This window comes from Gallus gallus, chromosome 3, assembly GCF_016699485.2.
Source record: "Gallus gallus isolate bGalGal1 chromosome 3, bGalGal1.mat.broiler.GRCg7b, whole genome shotgun sequence".
NCBI classification, from domain to species: Eukaryota; Metazoa; Chordata; class Aves; order Galliformes; family Phasianidae; genus Gallus; species Gallus gallus.
In genome coordinates this window covers 26,836,146-26,858,367 of record NC_052534.1, presented here as the reverse complement: position 1 = coordinate 26,858,367, position 22,222 = coordinate 26,836,146, and the positions used below count along the sequence as shown (strand labels likewise).

Here is a 22,222-nt window from a genome sequence, read left to right as displayed (position 1 = left end):
CTCTCAGCCCTGCTCCCCGCAGGCATGGGGGGCACAGCTCCATCTCCGTGCCTGGCAGCGACGTGCCCACGGGCCCCCAGCAGCGAGCAGCCCGGGTTGGACGCTCGTGCTGCAGACCTGCCTCTGCAGAGGTGTTTGCAGCCATTGGCACGGGCGCTGCAGAGCCGTTGCCTGGCAGCACGCGCGTCCTCTTCCCCGTGACGAGCGCTGAGCGTCGTCTCCATCGACCCGACCGCCTCCCAGGCTTCAGCTCCCTGCCCGGGATAGAGAGCCAAAGGCAGCCTGCGTGCGGGATGCGGAGACCGTTGCGCTAAACCTCACAGGTGAACGCGCCCCAAATGCCACTGTGCTCAGCAATTCAGCAGAGATTAGCGCTAGGAAAGCAAACCCTCTTAAAGAAACGCACGCTATTTAGCGTGCATAAATATTTAGCTTTCTACGAAGCTACCGGAGGAAAATTGGTTGCGAAGCTAAGCCCCAGGTCTGCCTTCCCATGCTTGGGTCTTTGGTTCCCGAGGAGCACATGCTGATACGTTTCATGTGCCACAGGAAGGCAAATCGCTGCGTCGGAGAGGACGGGGCTGCTCTGCGCCTCTGTGCCTCATAAGCCGTGTGCGATGTGTTTGTCTGCTCCCAGCCTGGCACTCGGCCTCCGAGGATGCCACGAACGCAGTTTGTGTGCTGTAGTAACTCAGATGCTGAACGTAACTGTTGCAGGATCACAGGGTTATGAATGTCAGAGCTGTAAAGATCGTGACCTTCAGAAACACACCATCTTTTTTAAAAGGAAGCGAGCCCTCGTGAGTCAGGCACGCTGCCCCCAGCAGCGGGTAGGAGCTGTCTTCTGGGGAGATGTGGAGGGCAGGAGGAACAGGAGGGTGCCTGATGCACATCAGTGTGCTTAGATGCAGGGTGGGAAGGGCAAGGGAGGGCCTGCAGCACCGTGGCAGCTTGGTGGGCACGCGATGTGCTTGTGCCGTACAGGGAGCTTGCAGCAGGAGTTGGCTGTGCGCAGGGCTGAGGAGCGCTGCAGGGATGTGGATTTACTCTGCTGTGGCTCTGAGAGAAGCTGGGCTGCAGCAGTCACAGCGTGGCTGAGGCTGGCAGGGACCTCTGGGTCAATCTGGTCCAACTCCAGCTCAAACGGGACATTAAAGGTGCAGCCCAGCTGTGGCAAGCTCCTTGCCACCATAGCTGAGCACTGCGTTCCAAAGTAGAGTGGCTATCTCTGAGCCTGGGTGCAGTTACTTGCAGAGATGTCATTTTATGAGGTCCCCTCATCATGAATGCAGGGAGGCTAAAATCAGCGCGGCCAAATAATTGCTTTCTCATTCTTCTTTGAAACAGGCTTGAAGGCTCAAGCTGCACGAGGGCAGGCAGGAGCTGCTCTCTTCTCACTGACCGTTTGCCATGACATGAGAATGAACATCGTGCAACAGGCGACCTACAGCTACAGCTCCATTCTCCACAGCATCCCCGCCTTGAGCAGTGGCAGTGGCACAGCAAAGCTGGGCAAACCAAGAGGGGCAGGGACCAGCTGCAGGGAGGTGCAGGGAGGCAGCACGGAAGTTCACCCACCTTCAGATGAAAAGGGAAACCGGTGGTGGGAAGGGCACGAGAGGAGCAATGGCGCGATGGGGATGGGAATAGCTGCTGAGGCTGGAGGAGGGTGGGGAGGAAGGGCTGCTCCTGCATCGCCAGCCCCAGCTCTAGCACCAAACACAAGCATGAGCTGTCACTGCTGTGGAATGCAGCAGATGGCCAAATTGTTAGATTCTCCCTTGCAAGAGCAAAATGATATACTGTTTTTTACCATCCTTGCCTGGAGCTGAGTGCTTGCTTCGCATACCATGAAGATATACTGTACAAAGGTACTTCGTGCCAGAAATGTGCTCTAGTGATAATCAGGAGAAAACTGTGCTTAAAGTGACATTTAAAAAATAATTATTATGGTCCATTGCTGTTAGTCACACGTCCCCAAAGCTGATCTGGCTAACAGAGCTTTCCAAAGCATTTTTCCTTGATATGTCATCTGGAAATTATGCCATCGTGCTGTCACCGTGTCTTGCCTTGCAATCACCCGGACACTATCTATGTGCTCACACACACCAGTTTTTTTCCCTCTTTTAGGGGGAAAGAAATTCTCTTTTCCTTTCTCTGTTTCTCACGCTGCTTTGGCTGTGGTCATACCGCTTCTTGGCTCAGCCATTTGCTGGAGAGAAGAGGCCTTACTGCTGCAGTGCTGGCTATGAAGCACCGCGATCCCACCTCCCCTTGCTTGAGGCCTCAGCCAGCAGCACTGCTGGGCCCTGATGTGCCCCGCAGCAGCTGAAGGCTCTGCAGAACCCAGGTCTGTGTACAGATGCTGCAGAGCTCACCTGCGTCATACTAATATCAGGTGCTTGAAACTTTATATTGGAGGCCCAGGGCTGTGAGTGGCGAGTCATTGCAGCAGGTGTGCTTTGCCAGCTCCAGCTCTGAGCTGACGATAAGGGAGAGGGGGGAGGCTCTCAAGAGAGCCCTGGCGGAGACTGAAGTGGAAGAGAAAACCCAGAGTGCCTGGTAAGCCTGTTTATTGATCCGTCTCAATGAATGCAAAACCCAGGGCAAGGATCAACGTGGTCTGCAATCAAGTGAATGGTAGAGAACGATCATTTTCTTGTTGATGTCTTTTGCGTTCCACTGGATATGCTTTGTAAGGATCGTTGTCTGCTGAGTATATGGTGCGCTCTCTCTTCCTGACAGTCCTTTAAAACTTGGACACGTTTTGTTTTCTTTATATGGAAAGGCTTCAGTGGGTCATCTGTAAGCTTTGTTTCCAAAGGTGTTAGGATGTCTTAAACCTTCATTATAGCCTGCCTTTCCTTTGCTGCCCATCTACAGAACACTCCTGCCTGTGTCACTGCGGTTTGTGCTGCAGCAGCACATCCTCCCTCCTCTCCTTACACTTTCTCTCATCCCTTTGCTCAGAAGCTCCTGCTAAGCGTCCCACAGCCATGACACACTGGCCTACCAGCCTCTCATCTCCAGTGAAACCTCCAAATCTCCCCTCTGAGGCCCCCAGTAACTTCCTCTCTGAACTTGCTCCTCTGTTTCTCAGTCATTCCTCCTTCCTGCTCATTTTGTCTTGTTCTCGGATGGTTCAACGCTGCTTTCTTCTTCCTGCTCATCTGGCACCTGGGTCCATCTCCTATCTTCCATTAGCCAAACATTCCCTCTCTCATTCTGTCCAATCTACCCTGAATCCCCATCTTCTTCCCTGGCAAAACTAAACTTCCTCCAGCCAGGTAACAAGGGGGATCTTTTCTGCGCTGATGTGAAGGCACGCTTTGGCTAGGTAAAGACATTAAAACACGCATTTCTGAATTATCCTTAAAGCTGCTCAAGGAATAAATGCAAGCTGCAGGCTATTAGAATAGGTCTGGGGTCTTGTTTTCTCTACTGCCTTACACTCTCACGTCATCACTGTCTATGTTCAAGTTGCTTTTAGCATCTTTACATTCCTGCTCATGACAAACAATAGGGAACAGCTCCCGTAGAGCACAGGAAATATAGCAGCAAGTGTCTCGCATCCATTTTTCATCTGTCATCAAATAGCTTTTATTCATGGCATAGCACAAGTGTCAGCCAACTGGCAAAGACAGCCTGTATTAAAAATGCTGGGGATTATTCATGTCAACAGGCACAAGGGAGCTCTTCTCGGTTGGCGGACCTGCAGCAGCAGTGCTATGGAAATGCAGCAGGTCCTCCAGAGTAATCTCAAATCTGAACAACTTCAGAAAGAGGCCAACAACTGATGATCATTTCCAAGCACAATTCAAAAAACAAAATCTAGCACAATCAGATGAGAGCTTGGGTAGAGGGTTAGCTGTGGGTACGCAGGAAAGCTTATATCAGAAGCATGTTATGTAGAAGGACTAAGGTGATATTTTTATAACAGTGCTTAGATTGAAGATGGTCTGCAGGCTGTGAGCTGGTGCTTTCTTCTGGAGTTGACTTCTGGTTAGGTAATTATCAGGTAGACGGGGCCTCGGCCCCTCTGATTGCAGGCCTTGACTGCTTGAACGTATTGGGAATGTGATCTTCACTGGCCAAGTGATTTGTCTTTTATGGACAAGGTATAATTTAGAAATCAGTAATTCTTTTTCCTTTTAGTGATTTTTTTTTTTTTTAAAGCCCCGTTTCACTGAAAATCTCTGTTACTATATTTGTCAGACCATTACTAAGGAAAAACAGAACATAAGATGGACACAAACAACAAAACTGCTTACCTTAACACATGAGGTAATATAGGAAAATTACAGAGATTTCATATATCTCAAGTTAGCTCCGAAGGGCAGTTCCCCATTGATTATTTCAAGCCCGCTGTATTTGCAAAATCCTCTATATCCTGCCACCTCTTCTTGCCTTTTTGAATTGTTACTGTTGAAGCGTGTGGCCTGCTTCTCTCCCCCCTCCATTACTGTGGACTTGTTTCATTCTCTAAACTGATGCTATGTGCATGTGACATCAGGAGCAATGTAAGTGGAAGATAAAAAGTAAGGCCCGTGCAAGTGATCACGAATGAGGTGACCTCATCTGATCTGACACAGATCTACGTTCCACTTATGCTCCGGAAAATCTTGGATGCTGTATTTTAGTAAAAACCTCATTTCTGCACAAACGCGTGATACAGAAGAAGCCCAACCAGCAAAACCTGAAGATGTATCCCATGGCATCTCCATGACAACGTATAGATGCACATTCTGCTCCATACATCCGCACGGGCAGACGGCTTGCTCTCAGCTCACCCACTACAGAGCTGAAGGCAGGCCAAGGGCTGCTGCAGTGAAAGGTGCTGGGATTTAATGTGGAAACTGCAGCTCATCGTTCACGCAGGATAAAACTGTGGCAAATGAAAGAGCCTTCTCAGAGGGTGAGCTGTGTACTCGAGCTCTGGTTGCTGAGCTGCTCGGTGCCAGGGAGGCATGGTGCTGGCAGGTGTCCGGTGGGCACTGGGAGCCACATGGAGGCCCTTCGCTAGGCACTCCAAGGCTTTCTGGAGGGCTGTTGCTACACCTCAGTGGCAGAGCTAGATAAGAACAGGAGGCAGTTTGGGTTAATGAGTTACTCTAGAGGTTGTTCCCGCCCTGCACATGCAGGATGGAGGGCGAGTGATCCTGTGGAGGCCCCGAGGCAGCAAGTGCCATCACTGCTCCTCGGGGGCATGCGGGACACCAGACTGGCCAGCATCCCCGAGCAGTGACAGCCTCAGTAAATCCCCTCTCCTGGCTGCCTTCCTACCCTGCCTCATGCCCTGCCAGTGTGCCTGGCGTCCCACCCACTGAAGCAGCCAAAGCGCTGCAGTTTCACACCCAGCTGATGATGCGGGGCTCCTCCATCCGCTGTGCCCCCAGCACAGCCCCAGCCCGGCTGCTGCAGTGCCCGCAGTGCAGTCTGTGGAGCTGAACCGATGCCTGCAGCATTCCAGAGATATTTGCTATAAGCAGGGCGGTGCATTCAGCTGCCCAACAGAGCAAGGCTGGCTTCTCCATCCTTGTTTCTGATATCTGTGCTGGAACATGGAAATTCACCTGCGCCTGTAAGCAAGGCACCTTAAGCAAGTTAGCTCTGCTGCTCAAGTTTCCTTTCCGAGACATGGAGATAACAATACTGACCTTCTTTGCAGAGCACTTTCTTGTTAGTTATTATTTTACAAGGCATGCCACATAAAGGCTGGTTGTTATCTTTTGTTCGGCTGTAAAAAGTTCTCAGCCTAACAATGGGGCATGGCATGTTACCAGCCATAAAAAGAGTTACACTGATCTTTAGCATTTAAGAGTGGACCTTTGTTCTGCTTGGTTACTTATAACCTTTACAGTGGTGTGGCTTAGTCTCTTACCTTTTTTCCTTTTTCCACACTCTGTGTATATGTACTGTGTACATGTGGTTGACTTTTGCTTTTGTCAGGGTCAAAGATTGCATTTTTTAGCCTAACATACCAATGTCAGCCAAGTGACCAACCTGTGATCTGCCATTCAGCACATTTCCTCTGAAATAGAAGGAAAATTAGTTTGCCAACAGACAAGAAGCACGGACGAGAAAACACAGAACCAAAAAGGACTAAAAGGATTATGATCCCTAAGAAATGATCTGCCTTCAGCACATATTCTATGAACATGTCGTGCTGACTGCCAGAACTTGTCCATACTTTGCAGGTAACTTGTCCTTTTTTTAAGCATGAAAATGCATATTTCCCCCTTGAAAACCTCTAAAGAATATAATAAATTCTACTGTAGACCATGGACCAATGGAGAGCTTATTGCCAGCCGGCCTGGGCAGTACGACATAGGAATGGCAGCGTTCAGTGGGCAAGTTCATGGCAGATGGTGTCTGGGAAGGAAGGAGCCCAGGTTTAAGCAGCCATAAAGTAGGCTCCCATTTAACACCGTTTCCACTGTAATGTCTCATTAGGCATGTCAGGAATCCACAGAGAAAAAGCCATCACAGATGATGCTAGCTCATAGCCGGGATATCAGCATGAGCAGCGAGGTCAAGACCCAGACTGCTGCCCATGGCCTAACACCATTCACTGTGAAAAACATCCAGCATCTGGACACACCAGCAGGTTGTACAAAGTGATGGGGAGCCCCTGATGCTGGGCTGACCTATACCTGAGCCCCAGCTTTAAGGAAACAGTAGTGGTGGGGCAGCCTTTGAAATGGTGATGATTGAAAGTACTCAGCATCATATCCAGTGGGCCGGGTCTGGATGAGAACAGAATAATTAACCATTCTTCTGTTGACGTATAACAGAAATAATTGGTGCTACACAGGCTCCCCAAAGCTTTTCAGGAATCTGAACCCAACAGCAGGGTGGTTTGGCTAGGGGCTAGCATACCCATTAAGGCAGAGATCAACCTGAATGCAGCAATTCCTAGTGGGATCTAAGAGAGACAGAAACAGGACAGAGAGCCAGGAAGGCTCAGACCTGTCTATGGGAACCCCCGGTAGTGTGACCTCAAAGGCTGAGAATGGGATTTCAGGCACAGGCCTTTCCAAGCTAAAGACAATTATAATTGCAAGCAAAACTCCCATTTCTTCTTTGACCTTTGTTTTAAATGTTCAAGGAAAAAAAGGCTTTGTGCATATTTGTTAATCAAGAGTGTTCATTTAAAGAACTACCTGACTCCATCAGCCTTCTCACCCAAATGGGACCACCCCAGAATATCTCCTGCCCCAAACTGATCAGGGCTGTGTAACAGGTCTGGGCTGAAAACAGTAATGTTCTATATACTTCTGAGGAAGAAGTTCTTACTGTAGACTTTGGCAGTAAATGCACGCAGGAGTTCAAGGCAGCGAAGAACTGGATAGGCTATTATTCTCCAATCAATTTAATTTTTAAGCCTTACTTAAATAATGCTAATTTTAAATGAGATATTCTCCTGATAATTTCTACAGTTGAAGGGATGTAAATTCACATTCATAATGAATGCTATTTTTTCATATTTGATTGCGGTAATCCAAATGATCCTATTTAATATCAAGGACAGAGCTGGTATCTATTTTTTGATAACTGCTTTGCATTAGCATGCTCCATATGGTGAACATTTTCAAAGAACAGTTTTAGAGGACAGGACTCCTTGGTAGGACAGTCCTGGTAGCTGAATGGGCAGCTCCTGCAGACAGAACACAAGGAGTCCACAGGGCTGAAAGTCCCAACATCCAGGATCTCTGACGGCAAAGTATTTTGCACTAATAATCCTTTTCTGCATTATTTTAATGTCAAGTGTCACCTGATGAAACTTCAAAGAATGAGATGTGCTCATTTTACCTCTCTCCTCTATTTAGCTTTCATCCTGTTGCCAGAGCTGGCAGCTGTTATCCTGGTTGCCAATCTTCCTGTCCAGCTGTACATCCTCCAGCCTGAAAACATCTTCTTCAGCCTCTCAAGGTATGTTTGGTTGGCTTTCCTTCCTCAGGGTGATAAACTTCAAAACCCAGTCTTTGGAGAGTGAAAAACTTGGGTTCTCAGGACTGTACACATAGAAATCCTGGGAGAAGAGTATTGGAGGGTTTTTGACCAATGTAGTTTTGTGTAATAAGAATTCTTTGAAGACGTTAGATTTTGTATGGTAAATATATGCAGTGTAAGTCAATGAGAACATACAAGAACAATTAGTTGCTTATATGCCTAATAGGAATAGTCATCATTATCAAAATTATGGAATAAGGAAGGAGACAAAAAGCAGATACTGTAGACATAGCAGTAATCAGCTGCTTATAATAGAAATATTTTTTATTTGTTCTACATGGTAATATGCAAGAATTTCAGTTTAGCAGAGTTCCATGTCACAGGCGGTTTTCCTAAGATTTATCAAAAGATCAAGAACCAGAGTTGTAGAAAAGCAGCCAAGTTGAGCATAGTGCTGCTGAGAACCAACACTGTCCTCGGTTACACATCCACACATCGTGAGCTAGAAGGCAGAGCGAGCCAGAAGTCACATGGAATTACAGAACACCACTATACCTAGTATTATTATTCAGATATTATGTTGTCTGCAATTCATAGATACTGAAAGAATTTTAAGACAGGCACAGTCAAATTTCTTGAGAATAAGACCAGGAGTCAAAAATTTCGACCCCAAAAGGGACTTGCTTTGGACAAAATATCCAGTCTCATTGCATGCTGTCCATAAAAGAGGACTAATATTTGTGTCTCCTGGGATGTTGTAAAATGAATTATTATTTTTTACATGCATAAATTGCATTGCATGTGGAGAGGTGCGTGTTTATACACAGTAGCTTTGCAATTGCACTACACATAGAGCAGACCCTGCCTCTCCTCAGCAGGGGACAGACAGCTTGGAACTCGGCAAGTACTCTATCCAGCTAGAACAAATACAGTTTTGCAGCCCATTGATTTCCATTTACAACGCCAAGTTTTATTTGATTTATTTTTTTAATATCCGTGTGCCACAAGACTAACTTCTTTCTTTTTTTTCCTTTTTAAATGAAGTGCCACTGGCACGTGGTCCTCATTAGCCTAGCAGTATTTTGGATAAGTTAAGATAAAGGATCAGAAGACAAACAAAACCTGACCATTTATGACAGCTTTAATGATACAGCCCCAAATTTACTTCTATTTGTTTAACTCTAAGACATATGTGAGTGAATGTGGGATTTCTGAGCATATCAGGTGACTACATACCTTCATGGACTACATAGAGAAACTCCACACATATGCAGTAAGGACAAATTAAACATCAGTACTCTAAGTGTAATTTAATGACTTGGCAAATAATGATAGAAAACACACTAAGCAAAGTTGTTGCTGGTAATATAAAGTAAGCATGAAACGTAGGGGTTGCAAGGATAATTTGACCTATCAGTGATTAAACACGGGAAAACTTGCATTGCCACAGCTCACGGCTCACACCGGCTAGCGTGTATGGGCGGATGGGAGATTGGGCTGTCAGGCTGTCAACTTCCATGAGCCCCAGCTCCTCGGTGAAAGGGAGATGGCCATTTTCCCAACAACGTCTCCAGCTTCCTTCTTTACAGCCAGTCAAGTCCAATGACATCAAATATTAATCTGGCACACAACTTGGGCTGTCCAAATGCATTTTATAACCAACAGCATATCAAATCCTTGGGACCTGATGACAATCACTCCTTTGTTGTCACATCCTTCAGTCACTTTAACCCAAATTCTCAGCCAATTCAAAGGAAAGAATGGTGCTTCAGAGGACTGATTACAGCAAAAGAGCTTCAAAACATGAAAGGAGGGAAGGCAGAGCTGCAACTCATCACAAAAGATCCTACCATAAAATCTAGAGAATGAACAAGAAGCCTTAGATGATCTCACAGCAAGAGGCTCTGTTGTTATTTTGAGCAGAGGCAGAATTTCTCTGCAGGGGCAGAATTTGGAGCATCCTGGCTCTGGTATTTGGGCTTGCAGCTCAGAGTTCTCTGTACAAGACTACAGCCAGTGAGAGAAAATTAAAAATTGACCCTAAATTATTCAAAGGAAGCCAAGAAATAAAAGATAGGCTAAAGAAGAATTCTTTTGAATAACTTGAACCAAAATCCTAAGCACATTAGCTGGAAGATTCAGAGAAATAGCATGAAGGAAATTTGTTTATAGTCTTGGAAGAAAATGTGTGAACTCAGTTTAGTAATATACCTGGCACAGCTGAAGAAAGAGGAAGTATCTACACTGTACTGGCACCACTACTGACCTTATCATATGTGGAATAGATGGCACAGGATCAGGTAAGAACTAAAAGAGGGTTTTAAGTGTTTGGAGGGGTTCTGTCCTGGAGGTGCTTTTTGTTTTTTTCACGGTGTGTTTCTGAGTGGGGTGGAGTGGGGGAAAGGATCAGTGTGATACTTTGCAGAGTCCCCATTAAATGATGCTGAGAGGCATAAGATACCTCAGTTATGGAAAATTGCGTATCAAGGGTGATTTATTGAATAGACCAGCACGCATGCTTACCAGCCCATAGAAAGCTGGTAAGAGCCTTTGCATCAGAGTTTGAGCTGTTTATTTTTAAGAACAAACAGTTGACAAATAAAGAAAAAACAGACCCAGGCATGTGGTTAAGTGAGTGTGACGTCGCACAGAAAGCTACTTCTTTGGCACTGGAGTGCAAAATCCAAATGCAGTGCTAAAGCTTAAAAGTAATTACTGTCTGCAAGGCCTGGTAATCTTGTGTCTGCTCCTGCAAGTGCACACACGCAGGCCATCCTAGCAGCTGACTCACTTTGAGGACAAGGAGAGAACAGGCACGGGGACAGTAACAGGCTTGAGAAGGATGGCCTCTCTCAAACCTCGGCATGTTCATCACAGAGGTTTGCAGTACAGTAGGCTATGCAGCAGTTGTTCTGCAATGGCGAGCTCTGGTCTAGTGCTGTCAGTCTCACACCCACTGCTAGCGAACACCTACATTCCCTTTAAAAATAAAATCGTAACAGCTCTGAATACAAATGTGAGAAAGTTTTACTATTTAAAGGGATCTTCTGTATTAACTATGTCAAACGGAGCCCTTTCTAGAATGGCACCCAAGATGACTCTTTCTGCAGATGCTGATTTCTGCAGTTGGGCTACTTTCTAGACAAAAGATTCTCTGCAAGATGGGAAAGGACTGGAAATGGCACAAGTTTCCAGCTGGAAATCCCACTGGTTGTCTTGAATATCTAAAGCTCGAGGCCCCAGCAGGAGAGGAGCAGCAGGAAGGGAGCGGTGTGGGCAAACACCATGTGCCTCAGCAGCACAGCTCTTCCCACCAGCCCCTACTTTCAAAGAAGCATAACTGTGAAATATCCCTCATTGTTGAGGTGTAGGGATGAGGATGGTGGAGGCAGATAGCACAGGTCTGCTCTGCTCCTGCAGATGTGCCCTCAGCCTTTTTGCTCTTGGGTCCGTATTGGCTAATTTTGTTTAGCGCGTGCTCGGCCTCCTGAGGACGTTTGATGCCTTCCACTTAGGAATTCCTGTTTTTCACTAGCACAGGTTGCCCAGGGAGGCTGTGGAGTCTTCTTCCTTCGAGTTACTTAAAAACCATTTGGGTGTGGCACTTGGACGCAGGACAGCCTGCTGTTTGAGCAGGGTTGGATCAGAGGTCACTTCCCACCTTAGCCGTGCTGTGATTCTGTACTTAAGGGGGAAAGCTGGATATCTGAAGAGGAATTAATGCCTCAACACCTGAAATCCCCTTTGTAAGCTGATAGTGCAAAAGCAATATTCACCCAGTCACAAGGTATTAAATATTTCTGCTCTGACTTGTGCCAGTTCCCAGCTATTGTCAGCAGACCATTAGCTGCTTGCATCCTGGCTCCAGTGAGGTTAGTCATACAACTCAAATTGATTTCAATGGCAATAAAAATTAGTCTCCCAGACAGTGGTCAGGGGGAAGGAATTGGAGGGCAGTTTGCTGTCACTTAATTGTCCAAGTTTAAGTCACTCATTTTGGGGGGCATAATGAAATTCGGCGTGTGAATGTGTACACAGCAGAAAGGTGTGGCATTTATGCCACTAGGAGATCCAGTATCGATATCTTCGCTAAGTGATTTCCGAACTTCCTTGCAAACACAGATGACTGTTTTAGGACCGAGGGACATGGACATCCTGGCTCCTGGTTGTATAAGGCTCATGGTGTCTCATCCGTCTCACACCGTTTAGTGCTGATATTCTGTTTGTTTAATTACTCAACCAGAAAGAAGAATTAAATGGTGTTTCATAATTCTTTATTGCAATATATGCCTTCCAGTAATTACCTCGCTCATTCTCTGATAGTGTAAAGAAACCCTCCCCCCGTATCTCCTGCATGTAAGACAACACGCCTCTTTAGAAGTGGATTTTGTTCTTTATCCTCTTCTCTTCTCTCCAGTTGCACTTAGGCCGATCTCGAGAAGAATCTGCAATCTCTGTGGATGCCCTTCCATGCACATTTGCATTTTTCCCTTGCTTTTACTGAAGTACACGCGGACCATATTGTTTTGCATTCCTATTTGGTTTTCATTTATCTGTAATTTCCAGTTGTGACCACTTTTGTAATTCATTATTTTCAGGCTCCTTCCATCCTGCACACAAATGAAATGAGATTTTTTTTTTTTCCATTCTGGACCTAAATTATGAATTAATCAATAAACTGAATTTTTTCCTCTGAGGTTGCATGAGAAAATCTGCAATTCAGTCATGTCTGTTCTCTGGTGGTAATACAAGTCTTAGATTTGTTATAATCACTTGCAGTAAATACGGTATCCATTTTAAGAGAATTATCCAATCTGCCTGTATTTCCTGATCTTTCTTTCTCATTCCTTTGTTATGATATGCATTCTGCCTCTTAATTGTTTCCATGTGAAATGGCCTCAATCTGAGCAGTTGCAATGAATAATGACCACTTCAAAATGTCAGCTTTTCGGTTACAGCAGATAACCACGGTCTGGTTCCTCTCTGCATGCAGTAGCACTCTTTAAGGACAAGTAATGTCTTCTGCAGTCTTGTTAAGTGAAAAACAGTAAAGAACAAACATCACAGGCAAAAGGCAGCTTAGTAAACGTCATTTCTGCCCTTTTCCACTAATCTTGATCCCATTTTTTATTTCTGCATAGCTATAATATTTTCCTTTCCTTTCGGTATAGCTAAATAGTGCTAGGAACTAACGCAGCATCCCTCACATGGATTGTGTTAAACTGTGCTTTGATAAAGAACTGTGGTGTCCCTTTCATGTTTTCAGTACTGAGGCTGCTTTACTGAAAGCCCCTTCATTGCTGCAGAAAGCTCTGCTGGTTTTGCTGCATTTCCCCTGCTCGGTGCAGGGCTGGATGCGCTGAACAGTGAGGTGTGAAGGAGCATCCTGGAAGAGAAGGAAGCTAAATATATTCTGCTTCAAGATTTCTTCCATTCCTCTTTCCACCCCCAGATCCCAGAGACTACAATGGCTTATGCAGGGCTTTACATATGCAGCAAATGCTGGAGGGAGGAAAATTCCCACAGATTAAGAGCTGTAGCCCAGTACCACCACCTCCACCAGCCTGAAATGGCGCTGGGGTGGGTTTCGAGGGAGTGCTCTCTCATCATTGCTTCCAAAGAGAAGTCCTACACAACTGTGTTTCAGAAAGGATCCCTTGCTGCTGGGAGATCCTCCCCTGCTGCTTTGATATAGGCACCTGGATGAACTGGGGAGGGGATGAGGTTTCCTCTCGACTCCCTGTGCTCAGTGCTTTCTTTAGCTAGGAGGGACTTCCCAACCTGGGGATTATTTTCCCTCAAACCAACTTCATACTCTTCTCTATAAGCAACCTGTAAAGTACTTGTAAACTTAAAGGAGCTGAGTGTTGTGCACAGTCACTGGGAGGCCAGGGGCCTGAATACATGCTCTCAGTCTTCCGTGAGAGCACTGCCTTATTAGTGCTCGAGGAGCACAACTCCATATCAACACAAAAGAGCAAACATGAGTTTCCTCTCATTTGCCCCTGGTTTTATGTTTATATAATTCTGCTAATTTCATTTGCAGGAGAACAGAAACAGATCCATAGTCTCTTGGTGGAGATGATTTTGCAGGGCTGTGATCCAAGCCAGAAGGCTGAGCAGGAGTCCACTTTCCATGCACAAGCTACCACCGCAGAAATGATGTGCAAAATGGCTCTTTTACTCTTCACTCAAGGCTTTTAAGGACATTTGCAGACCTTGTACGCAGTGGGAAAGAGGCAGAGGAGGAGAGTGACTGGGCAGCCCTCCCTTCTTTCCAAGTGGAAGCGGCCTAGCAGGCTGTTTTTATCTCCAGGTACACAAAAGGAAATTAAACAATTAGAACGGATAGCTCAGAGCTTCAGAGGGGAAGAAATTACTATTGGTTTGACAGGTCTGTAAGTGAATTACTTATTTATGTAGCTCAATAGATTTAATATTAATCACAGATGAAAGACGCAAGTTAAACATACTTTGCAAACATGCGTGTTGACTTCTTATTTACCCGTGAGAGGCTCAGGGTAGCATTGCTGCTGGTACAGCCACAGATAGGGAGGGCCAGATAGCTGAAATGAGGAACAAGTGAAAGCAAACCAACTTGCTTTTAGAAGTTTCAAGTGAATGCACTTTTGGAACTGCTGTAAAAGATAAAACAAAAGAAGGAGCTAAAAACTATGGCTGGAATTCACTTTCTGCAAGCAATTGTACATCTGAGCTTTGGGCTGCCCAGAGCACGTGGGCATCCATCCATCTGGCTGTGGATGCCCCATCCCTGGAGGTGTCAAGGCCAGGTTGGATGGAGCCCTGGGCAGCCTGAGCTGGTGGGTGGCAGCCCTGTCCACGGCAGGCGGTTGGAACTGCATGAGCTTTAAGGTCCCTTCCAACCCTCGCCATTCTATGACTCGTGCTAGTCCGGGGGCGCCAGCCAAGTGAAACAAGTTGACCTCCCAACCCTGTGGGGTTTCCTATTCCTGTCCAAAGATGTCATAGGTAAAAGCAGGCAGCAAGGGCTGTGGCCATAAACAGCACCTTCTCATTCCGTGCCTGACAGTTTGCCTTGGTGCAACTTAACAAGTCTCTAGAATGTTGAGAGGAGTCAATTGAATTTTTAAAGCATCATGCACACAATGGACATCAGGTGGAAAAATGCTTTTGGAATCCACTATCCCGTGACTAGAACAGAGAGAGAGAAAATAGCTCCAGTTAAAGTAAATCAGAAGAGAAGAGCTTTGAAACAAATTTTAGGCAGAGTAAAGTCTCTCTGGAATATGCCTATGCAGTCTTCAACTTAAAGAACCTAGAAAATTGTATTTTTTTTTTCCTGCTTTATGTCTTTTAAGTATCCGACTCTTCTTCTTTCAGACGTAGTCAATATCATCAGCTAGGCATCCAGAGGGTCTCCTAAGCAATCTGAAAGAACGTGTTTGTAAAACGATGCAAATACATACATAAATAAATAAATATGCTAGTTTTCATCTGCTGAGAAAATAATGTGCATTAAACCCTACACAACTTACAGTCCACTGAATAAAACGTAGACTTTATTGGAAAGAAAGATCTGTGACGTAGTGAACTACTTCTGTGTTAACCAAAATAACTCATTTTGAGGCTTACTGAAAGAGTGGCCATTTTGGTAATGATTTCTTTCTGTTGATTTTAAAACTCTTTCAGGACTCCTCCTGAAGGACATGCTGAATTAATGCCCCAAGCAGGAGTGCAGCTGAAGGCTCACCGTGCCCTACAGAGAAGTGACAACACAGCCGCAGGTGGCAGGACCCCTCCCTTGGTCTTTGTGCCCTTCAGTGGTGGACGAAGGCTCCAGCGAGGTGTTTGCAGCCTACAGAGGCCATGAGCACGGTGCCTCTGCCTGTTGGTTCACCAAGCGAAGGCAACAGAGTCAAAGTAGCGGAAGGCCTGTGCACGATGGGGCTGTGATACTGGCCTGGGTGAGCAGCTAGCACTAATTTGAGCAGCCCAAAGGTCACGACTATTTATGCAGATAAAAGGTCAGTGGCAAGCTGGCAGGTGGCTGTGGGCTATCTTGGTACGCGCTGCGCCCCGGGCGCTGATGTCTGCGTCTGGTTCACAGTTAGTTTGTCTTTCCACATGGACTTTCAGGCCAGGTTCTGGCTGAAATAAAACACAACGGGGAAAGAAATCTCTGGTCGTGTGAGTTGATGCTGTTGGGAGACAGCTGCAGTTTTTGTGGCTTGGGCTCATCTGTAGCTAAATCAAACCTTTGAATCATTATTTATAAAAGACAGCCAAATTCTGAACCGTTTGCTCAGTGTTTAGTCAGCTCTTACATGGACAAACTCCTGTGAAAGCGTGCGTGATGGCAGACAAGGGAAAAACTGAATCAGGTGCCCTGTTGAGAGGCAGCATGTCTGGCCAGGAACTCCAGCAGCAGTGGGCGTCTGCACTGCAGGTGCCTGGGAAGAAGTCACCTCAGAGGGGCAGGACCTTACAGCACGGCCTGAATTGCCAGAGCATGTTCAGGTTAGCTGAAACAACATCTAGGTGGGCGAAAAAGGGAAGCAAGTATACTATGTTTAGTCCAGTCAGATTCTATGCTATGTATGTTTGAAACTTTTATAGTCAGTCAGTACCAGTGCCGCATCCTTTGCTCTCATTAAAGAGCAAAAATGCTTTCAACCTTTGGTTCCAGGAGTTGTCTGTCTGCCTATACCAATTTTAAACAAAATCCTTTAATGTTCTCCTGTAATTTGGTCCAATACAGCCTGGTCTCCAAGACAAAATATGCAAAATATTTTGTGACATTTCATTCCCCAAACAAAAGGTAATGGGAAAACATCATTATATTGATTTGTTTTTCATCACAGAGGTATTTGGCAGCATGCCCTAATTAAGGTTGTAGCAATAATTTTATTATAAGCACTGCTTTGCCTCCCCTGGTAATTTTTTAATAGGAGTTAGCTATTAGTCTGTTATTTTGGTTTGCTAATAAAGAAAAAAAAAATATGTTACAATGGAAACCTCCCATGTAGAAAGCAACCAAAGCTAGTTGTCTTCAGACCTGGAAAAGCATTTCTTTTTTTCTGTCTTCCCATTGGAATGGATGACCACTAAATTCTTCCCTGACTGCTGTCTTCCTAGGCCTGCCCCCACACCCAGGGAAGTTTAAGCAGTGACTTGAGCACCACCTGCTAGGATGTGTTTTGTCAAGACTGATATCTCTATTATACCCTTTCTTCACTTCATATTTGGCGGACTTGGCTATAGGCAAACTGAAATGAATCTGCAGCAGTGGCATAGTCTGATAGGTGAAACAGACTAATTTGTATGTGTTTTCCCACTGAAAATGGCAAAATTCCAGCCACTGAACGTTCACGAGTATTCTGCTCATTGTGTTCAAGCCAAAAAGTCTCCACAGGACATTAGGGTTTGACCCGATGTCCGCAGACACGCTGCACACAACCCAAGTGTGGTGGCACACTGGGTGGCCATGCAGGACTTCCCTTCGATGGAGCCTTCTGGCCCACCAGTGGGAGTGCAGGTGACTCCTGCAGACTTTCTCTCAAATCTCTTTGGAGGAAATTAAAATAAGCCTTTGCAGAAACTGGAGGAATCGGAATGCACCCAGCCATTTTCTGGATTTAATGCTACCTCTTGTGTTATTGTCTTCAGTCTCTGAAAAACAGAACTGTCCAGTAGATAATGACTGTTAGATTACTAATTAGCACATTTCTGTTATCTTGGAGCAAATACATTTTTTATGCTTTCCCTCCTATTAAAGTATTTCAGAAAACAAAACAGAAAAAGCAAAATCTAATTCATAATCGAGTGTTATGGGCCATCAATTCTTGTATTTCAAGAACATAGGCTGGAAAGGGGAACGTCTGCTGCTCCTGCCCAGGGTACCCTCCCACATTCTGCATCTCCAAGGAGAGACTGTTCCAGCAGGATGAGCTGGTATAGCGAGGACCTACAGCTATGTTTCCTTCATAGGAGTCTAAAAGACACTGTAGACTTATGGGCAATGTTTCATCAGAAGGCCTCATAGAATTGAAGCAGTTGTTTGGTTGTTTGTTTTTAAAGAAGGAAAGGAAGAAAAAAGAAGAAGAGAAAGATTGTGAGCCCCACCAGCTCTCTACTCTTACTCCTAGCCTAGAGCCTATGACTAGATCTCACATCCTCAGTTTTGTGCGAGTGCACCCACCTACATTTTTGGACTCCCCTGTCTTGTTTTCTTTTGGTGCTTGGTTACGGTCCAGTTAAAGTCTCAGCTCTAGGTCACCTAAAGCAGCTTTACAGCATCCAGCCTCTAGTTGGGGAGCCATGTAATCCCAGCAGAGGAGCTCTGTATGCTAACCACAGAAGGGACTAGCTTTCTGAGGGGCTCTGATGATTCATCGCTGCTAAAGCTGCTTTGCTGCCTGTACCCAAGTCGCTTAAACACCAATTTGGATATATCTGTATTACCTTCATTATTGAAAAAAACTATTCAACATAATATTCTGAATGCATTTCATGTCTTACCTTATCTTGGGGACTCAGAGCATCCAGAGATTAAAGACAGGTGTCAGGAAGCATCCCCTTCCCTGTTTCCCTACAGTATATTTGTATTAGAGGCGGTGCCATCCATTTAACACGGTCAACAGACCAATATTTTTTCCTAACAGCTGCTACCATCCAGGTGAGGCGCGGTTAGCTGGATGAGCAGTCTCCTAGTTCCTGCACTCGGGGTTATGTGATCAATATTCGCTGTCAGGGTGCCAGGAAGATGAACTTCTCATTCAGCGCCTTGAAATTTTGGACACGGCACAGAAGTTTTTCCTTGCTGAAGGCTGAACCGGCCTTCAACGTACATCTGGGCAGCCAAATATTGGTTTGCTCCTTAGTTTCATCCCCGCGGCGCTGGCTGTGTGATTTAAAGATGGGAGTGGAGCTGAAGCCCTTCCTCAAGGTGGCAGGTTCTCTGTTACAGACAAAGCTGAAATGAAATTAGAACCACTACACAAAATGAGCCATGAGCTATTCTCCTTCTATATGCTGCAGATAGTTAAATGCTAAGCTTAAGTACCCGTTTTAAGTGGAGAACCTTTTTCTTCTTACTTGAGAAGTTCACTTACAAAATTTGCAATTAATTTCTAATTAGGTTGTTCAACTTATTACTATGATCTACGTAGAAATGACATAGCAAAACTTGAGGAGACAGCCCTGGCATTTTATACCATTGCACAGTGCTCCGTATACATCAACCCACAGTCCATTAAAGCATTGTTAGAACTAGGGAATAAATCAAATTTACACAATATTAAATATACCACATAAAGCAGCTGTGTGCATTGCTGGCATATGCAGCTCACCTAACCTCCTACCTCAAACTGCTTTCCTAATTTGTTGCTCCAGTCCTGGAACCAGACTTACATAAGGCTGTATTTCTACATGGAAAAAAAAAAAAAGAAACAACAACAAAAAAAAACCCCACAACACAAAGCACAAAAACGTTGACAAATCTATTAAATTACATACCAGGGAGAGAAACTATCACATTAACAAGTCCCAGTCACCGGGCTGTTGTGACAGGGCAATGACAGGCAGCTCCCGGGGCTGCTCCGTCAGCACCCAGCCCACTGCTGCATTGCCAGCCTCCCACGGCACGGACCCACGGGCTGCCAGCCCGGCTGCTGCACAGCAGCTCCGAGCAGCTCGGCTGCGAGCAAAGGCACCTGCTCCAGGAGGTGGGAAGCTGCAGCTTCACCTGCCTGCGGTGGCTGCACGGGAGAGGAGCGACCTCTCCTCTGCGCCCCTCCTGGCACCGCGGCATTCGCTTTAATACCCGGCAATGCCACACTATCTGTTGGCGAGATTCCCCGCGAGTGTAATCGCGAGTTAACTTCACTGCTGATCTCTGCAACAGATGGAGTCGAGGTGGGGGTGGTGATGAAACCCACAGGAAATGGGTGCTGCTGAGGGAAATGCAGATGGAAAGCAGGAGACACAGGAGAACGGGGAAAGGGGAGAGGAATAGAGGAGAGAACCAGAGGGCAGGGGAAACATACGGCAGAGAGAGGATTATCTTCATGACTTCCTCAGCCTTTAAAGGAAACTGAATGGTATGAATAATTTAATACAGTACAGATACCCAGTAGTTTAAAGGACACATGCAGAAAAGAAACGCTACGGTGTCTGGCTTCCAAGGGACTTGTGTTCAAGTCCTGACTGCACCACAGACCCTCAGGCTGTAATTACAGAGCCTACATTTTGTTGAGGCCCTGGGCCCTGCGTTTCCCATAGCCTCAGTGCTCCCAAGAGGCCAGCAGCAGATGCCAGGAGCAAGACAGGGGCAGGACGCGGCGCCTCAGACAGCACTGCCAAGGCCCTCTGGGCAAGCCCTGGGGGCCATCACATGGAAATGTCCATACGCCTCATTTCAGGTGGTTCTTTGAACTAGAGGCGTAACCCGCCCGTGCAGATCAGCGTGTACAGGGCCGTCAGGTGGCTCATACGGAGCACACGAGCAACGTCGAGGCTCCGGTGCCGCCATATCAAAGCCACGTGGCCAGCACAGGGCTCAATCTGCATGGCATGGCACCGTGCAGACGGAGCTGCTGCCTTCCCAGGACCTGTGCTAGCACCTCCACACAGGCCACGTCACTCCTGGGTGGTGTACCAGAGTGGCATGGGGAGCAGTGCCGCATTGCTCCTCGCCCACCCGCACAGAGCCGCAGGTGAGGGCTCACTGCTCCACACCGCAGCTGCAACACTCACTGCTTTCTCTGGAAACTTTTCTTCATCTAAAAGTATGTAACGTGTTTCTACAACGTAGACGGGGTTTGAGAGGACGGCAGTCGCAGTGTGCTTGATTTCTGGACGATGAATGCATTAGGTTGAAAAGAGGCCTAAGAAGCTAATGTAGCACAACTTTGGATTTCAAGGCTGGAAGCTGAATTTAAGCATACTGTGGGGTTTTCTGTGTTCTCAATAACGAGGCGAGCATGGAGCGGAGGTCAAGAAGCCCTGGGCTCATAGAAGGGCTGTGCACTCTCGGGAACAAGGCCGTGTACTGATGTTCCCTTCCAGTCCCAAATTCAGTGGGCACCAGCTCCATGAGGAGAGCAAGCCTGGGAATTTCGGATAGAGATTGAAGGGAAGAACTCAGAGCTTTTGCCGGGGGCCCACAGCCCCCACCACGTTCCCACAGCCCTCAGCCAGAGGGGCTGCGAGAGCAGGGCTGGGCGAGACATCCCTCCTGCACTGAGCAGAGCCGCTGCCCTGTCTGTGGGACAGCAACGGGTAGATGGGCTGCGTGTTGGCGAGCACTGTGCCAGTGCCAACCCAACCATCTTTGCAACGGACGCAGAATGGAAGCAGATCACTCTTATTGCGTGGTGAAGGGTGATTTGTTTTCTGACTTGGGTCAGAACACCCACACTCGGGCTCAGGGTTTCACGGCACATTCACGGCCCTGAAGCTGTGATTCTCAAGACACTGGGCAGCCTTGCTCATACTGCAAAACCGGCAGCTATTTGTCGCCGTACGCTATCGCAGCCATACGAAAACGCATCTGTAAGCTGGACAACCCGGCTGCCTTCACCCAACACGTATCGGCGGGGTGTCAGCTCGAGCGGCTGCCCCGCACCCCTCGGGGAGCCGTGACACGCAGCACCGGTGCCGGCGGCGGGCGCCTCCGAGGGGCCCACGGCCTGGCGCGGCTGCCCGCTGCAGCGCTGCCCGGCACGCCCTGCCGCAGAGCCGCGCGGTGCTGGGCCGGCCCGGGCCGCGGGAGGGCAGGCGGCGGGGCAGGCGGCAGCGCAGCCCAGCCTAAGGCCGTCCCCGCCGCACCGGGCCGAGCCCCGCGCACTGCGGGCGGGCGGGGGGAGGGGGCCGCGTCCAGCCCAGACTGTGCATGTCCCAGTGACGCATTGCAGGTACGAATCCACCAATCGGCGCCCTCCGCTCGGAGGCCCTGCTACGGAGAGGCGTTTTTTTCTAGAATCCTCCTCCGCTCGGACAAATAGTCCCGCGGGCCGCCCCTCCGGCGCCCACCGCCGGCGTTCGGCCAGCGCCCGACCCTCGCCGCTTCTCCCCCCGCCTCCCGGCGCCGCGTCCCGGGGGCCCGGGGGCAGAAAGGGGGCGAGGCGGGGGCGCGGGAGGGCCCGGCGGGCAGAGCGCGGGGAGCCGGGACTCGTTTCGCGGCGCCGTTCCCTGACGGGGAGAGGGGTGGGGGGAGGGAGCGGCGCGGAGCGATCCGCGCGGGCTGTGAGGCGGTTTATGAGGCACGGCTGGCGGCCGGGCAGGGCTC

At 47.5% G+C, this 22,222-nt stretch overlaps 1 protein-coding gene across 1 annotated transcript; it reads left to right on the top strand.

Annotated features, from left to right (window-relative positions):
* The first annotated feature begins 211 nt into the window (after nucleotides 1-211).
* Nucleotides 212-16,111, top strand: LOC421415. The gene is made up of 4 exons (XM_015283816.4): nucleotides 212-323; nucleotides 1,348-1,584; nucleotides 7,830-7,932; nucleotides 15,625-16,111. The coding sequence occupies exons 2-4, from the start codon at nucleotides 1,416-1,418 to the stop codon at nucleotides 15,803-15,805; spliced, it is 453 nt and encodes a 150-aa protein (XP_015139302.2). The 5' UTR covers nucleotides 212-323; nucleotides 1,348-1,415; the 3' UTR covers nucleotides 15,806-16,111.
* The last annotated feature ends 6,111 nt before the right edge of the window (nucleotides 16,112-22,222 follow it).